The 5,000-nt window shown below is 42.3% G+C and overlaps 1 protein-coding gene across 1 annotated transcript in view; it reads right to left on the minus strand.

Annotated features, from left to right (window-relative positions):
• Nucleotides 1–4,620, minus strand: part of cdk20 (cyclin dependent kinase 20) — a gene marked incomplete at its 3' end in the record, with an annotated part of 10,781 nt that extends 6,161 nt beyond the window's left edge. Inside the window, exons 1-4 of the mRNA XM_028572802.1 lie at nt 4,532–4,620; nt 3,157–3,255; nt 1,904–2,017; nt 1,182–1,370 (exon numbers count right to left, since the gene is read on the minus strand). Of these exons, the coding sequence (XP_028428603.1) occupies nt 1,182–1,370; nt 1,904–2,017; nt 3,157–3,231 (378 nt within the window). The remainder of the gene's footprint in view (nt 1–1,181; nt 1,371–1,903; nt 2,018–3,156; nt 3,256–4,531) is intronic.
• Between the last annotated feature and the right edge of the window lie 380 nt (nt 4,621–5,000).

The following is a 5,000-nucleotide window of genomic DNA, read 5'->3' on the forward strand; positions in this document are numbered from 1 at the left end:
TGGCCTTACGATGTGTATGACGTCATTGACATTTTAAAAGGCTTTTTAGAACAAACAAATCTAAGACCCAGCTGTGTGTGTTTCCTTAGCCTTCCCTTTCGAACGCAACATTCAAATTACTAGACACAAAATGATATCCTGAGAAAAGTGGATTTTGAGGGCTATAGCTCCATAGACTTCCATTCATTCTGCACTGGCCTGTGATCGCCCCCTAGTGGAACCAGAGTGGAACTGCAACCAGTTCAGAAGTCGGAAGTTTTCCCCTTATTAGACATTCTGTGGCGATATCGACCCTGAAAAACCAGAATCTGTCGACCCCACACACTTGTGTGAAGTCTAGTGAAGGGCTACAGGAACAGAAACTCAAGTCAGGATGAAGTAGAGAAGTGCCATTGGACTTTTTTTTTGTAAAAATCTGTCCGGTAGTGAACGGGGAAAGACTAATTATGGTTTGATCCCATTTGAATTGAGCCATTACACATACAGTACAGGCCAAAAGTTTGGACACACCTTCTCATTCAATGCGTTTCCTTTTTATTTTCATGACTATTTACATTGTAGATTCTCACTGAAGGCATCAAAACTATGAATGAACACATATGGAATTATGTACTTAACAAAAAAGTGTGAAATAACTGAAAACAGCCACCCTTTGCTTTTTTATTAATAAGGGAAATAATTCCACTAATTAACCCTGACAAAGCACACCTGTGAAGGTAAAACCATTTCAGGTGACTACCTCATGAAGCTCATTGAGAGAACACCAAGGGTTTGCAGAGTTATCAAAAAAAGCAAAGGGTGGCTACTTTGAAGAATCTAAAATATAAGACATGTTTTCAGTTATTTCACACTTTTTAGTTAAGTACATAATTCCATATGTGTTCATTCATAGTTTTGATGCCTTCAGTGAGAATCTACAATGTAAATAGTCATGAAAATAAAAAGGAAACACATTGAATGAGAAGGTGTGTCCAAACTTTTGGCCTGTACTGTATGATGCTGTTCAATTTGAAAGATCATTTTGCAAGTGAAGAAAGTCAGCCCAAAAGTGTCCAAGTGACATCTCTGAAGTTACAATGTCTGTGTTTTTGGTCACGAGATGTAACGTTACTCACACGAGCCATACCAACCCTGGAAAACCAGGACCTGTCGACCCCTACTTCCTCCATGAGTGGGCTCACCCGGTGCATGATGTTGTTGTGATGCAGGAAGGCCACGCCCTTCAGCAGCATCATCATGTAGCCTTTGACCTGAGCCGGGGTCAGAGGTCGCCGATAGTTCCTGATGACCTCGGACAGGTCGGAGAGCATGAAGTCAAAGACCAGGACGAAGCCCGTCCCGTGAGGGAAGACATCCTTCAGCTTCACCACCTGAGGAAGAGGACGAGCAGCGTGACAGACAAAACGTAGAGCCCGACCGATAAAGGGTTTTTAAAGCCGAGATCAATACAGATATTTGGTGATTTAAAGATCTGATATTGCGATATACACACACACACACACACACACACACACACACATACACACACACACCCACACACACAAATACAGACACACAGACACACACCCACACGAACACACACACAGACACACACAGACACACAGACACACATCCACAGACACACACACACGCACACGAACACACACAGAGACAGACACACACACACACACATACACACACACAGACACATACACACACACACATACACACACACACACACACACACACAGACAGGAAAAGAATCGCTTGTGACCAGCGTGGAGAAATGAGTATGAATCTATCTTGTGTTCCCACTGTGAGGCTGACCTCTGACCCCTGACCTCTGAGCCCTGACCTCTGACCCCTGACCCCCGACCCCTGACCCCCGACCCCTGATCCCAACACGGCGTCCTCCGATACTCACATACTGGTTGTCTTCGATCTCCTGCAGGGCCTTGATCTCCCGTAGGGCCTGGTTCGGGATGCCGTCCTCCAGCCGCCTCAGAGCCACTTTCTTCAGAGCCACCGTCTCTCCTGTCTGACCGACACACACCCAAAATCACCATCTGATCCTGTTGTCAGCGGTGATGCAGAATCAAAAATCTGCTAAATTTAGCGCAATGTTTTTTTAATGCTTGGGGTGATTTGTTCTGAGTCTTTTCTTTTTTGCATACTATACATACTAGGACAACATGTGAGAATTAGCCGACTGGCTAACACTGGTACATTTACAGAAATGTTGATTAATGTGCACTGTCCTAATCAAATAAACTTTCTTACTTACTTACTTTTTATCTACGGAAATTTCTGCGTCTGCAGATTCCGTGTGGCCCTAACAGTCAATACTATTATTATTGATAAAGCAAGGTACTCAGAGCTGTGCACAGATGTATCAACTGTGAGAGGAGCATCAGGCCTCCTGCACACTGGCTGCGTGACACGCACCTCTCAGGCGCGGCGAAAACTCGTGCACGCTGGAAATAGAACAGACGCGACACGCGTTTCCAGGCAACATAGAATACAAAAAGATGTTTATATGTCATTTTGACACGAGTACTTTTAATAAATGACATTTTGATGTTGGAAAGTCTGGAGGTTTTGATATAAATGCAGATATATAAATGTCCTTTAAAATAATAATAATAATAATAAATAATTACCGATTTTCAAATATAGCACCAGCTGTCAATCCAGAAGGAAATATTCTGGAGCCTATTTTGCCGTCAATACTGCCGACGTTGTCTCTGCTGTAATCAGATCAGAATATATTTATGTTTATGGGAAACATCCATGTGTCCTGACAAGGCTAGCAGCAGCAGCAGCAGCAGTCAGACACCTTTCTGGTGTGGAAAGACAAAGGCAAATATTGGCGCATGTATGACGTAAACTTGCGCTGAGCCCAGCGGCAAGCACAACAAATATATTTGGGAATAGGACAACCTAGCGGCGAGCACGGCGCATGGCGCGTACAATGTGAAACAGCCCTTGCGTGGAGACGATCAAGTCCAGCTACATTCTGATATGCTCCTCTGGCCCAGACTTCGGCCGGCGTTTCGGAGAGTTCCATAAAGTTGACACAGTATTTTACCTAAAAATAAAAGTCTTAATGGATTTATTGGTTATTAAAGTAAACTGATGGTAGTTCAGTGAGTCAGTGTTGTTGACCAGCTGAGTTACCTCGATGTGTTTGGCCTTGAAGACGATGCCGTGAGCTCCTTCTCCGATCCGACCCAGGATACTGTACTGCTCCATGTCTTCACTGTCTCTGCATTAGAGCTGGGCCATATGGAGAAAAGTCAAATATTCCCAGAGTTTTGACCAAATACCTCGATATCGATACTGTAGTGTTGACAATTGGTGCTTTCACAATATGCACACAATGAGAGTTTTGATAAATAATTATCAATAATGTGGATATAATTACTAGGTGGGTAAAGGCAAATAATGGAACAGCTACAACAGTCTGGTGTGTTCAGAAAATTGCATCACTTTATCAGGATCATATCAGGACATTATGATATCCAAAATGTATCTAGCCTCATATATTGATATCGATATATCGATATATTGCCCAGCCCTACTCTGCATCAACTGAGTGGCGAACCTTACCGCTGGTCTGAGCAGCCAATCGGAGCGCGGGTCTGATGTGTAAGTCTTGTGAAATCAAATATGTCCTTATTCATTTATTTCATTCTGTTCAGTTCAGACACTTTTTTAATTAATCCCCAATTAATTTGCAGCTTCCCAGTGAGTCCATACACTCAGTTCCCATGAACACACACCAAACAATAGCTACATGTTGAGGCTGTTGTGTTCAGACAACATGATGCACATGACAAATTTGTCTTTCATTTTTAGTCATAACTTTTGGCAACTGAGTATAGTAAATGGCTTGTTTCCAATTATACTGTAACTTCATTTAATTCGTCAGGAGGTCCTGTTGTACTTGTATTATTTTTTGATAAAAACAGGCACAAAAAATAGATATTTTCAAATGTTGATCTGCTGGAGAGTTTCTTTTAAACTCTGTGTTCTGAATGTATAAGTCTGTCGCTCGAGAATTCAATTGTTGTGACAGTAAAAACACCAGTTTGAGTCTTTGATTTTTGAGTTTGAGTTTCCAGTTGACTAGCGGAAGCCAAAGCAGCGACCCTGAAGCAAAAAACGTACTCCGTTAACAAATCTAGCAGTTCACAGGCGTTGTTGCGTATCTGCTTAATAATATTAAAGTTACTTACAAAATAATTTAAATACTTTAAACATTATACACTGTTCTTTGATTCGGCGTGTAAAAAACACGCAAAAAACAGCCCGTTGTAAAGAAATACCAACTTTTAGAAAAGAAAACAACGTCAGCCACTGCGCTGGAGCTAGCTAGCTAACAGCCTTGTTGGCTACGTTGCCTTGGTAACATGCTAGCTAAAGCTAGCTCAGCTAAAACATCCAATCGCTCCATCAACTATCATCCTCTCTAACTGCTGCACGTGTCGCACCACGTGTGCCCGACACAAACTTAAAAGACGCAGGCATCCGTCTTTTATAAAATACATACTTTTTCACGCGTAGGACGGTTTTAAATAATTAGGTTAAACGAGCCTCCGCCATTGTAGAGCCGCCAACGGTCCGCCATGTTTGTTTACAGTGACGTCACGAGGCTCCCACTATAGAACCATAGCAAATAGAAGAGACTGTCACCTGTCAGCCTGTCACATTATACACATTAGACAGCACTAGAAATGGCTTTAAAGTTTGACATTCAGCTCCCGCTCAAGGAGAAAAATACAAAATATACATTTATGTATATGTATGTATGTGTGTGTGTGTGTGTGTGTGTGTGTGTGTGTGTGTGTGTGTGTGTGTGTGTGTGTGTGTGTGTGTGTGTATGTATGTATATATATGTATGTGTGTGTATGTGTGTGTGTGTGTGTGTGTGTGTGTGTGTGTGTGTGTGTGTGTGTGTGTACCTGCAGACTCTGTATGCTGTTCTTCAGCTGAAGATAGCTGTGTAGGTGTACATATCT

Source organism: Perca flavescens, unplaced genomic scaffold (genome assembly GCF_004354835.1).
Source record: "Perca flavescens isolate YP-PL-M2 unplaced genomic scaffold, PFLA_1.0 EPR50_1.1_unplaced_scaf_86, whole genome shotgun sequence".
Taxonomy (NCBI): domain Eukaryota; kingdom Metazoa; phylum Chordata; class Actinopteri; order Perciformes; family Percidae; genus Perca; species Perca flavescens.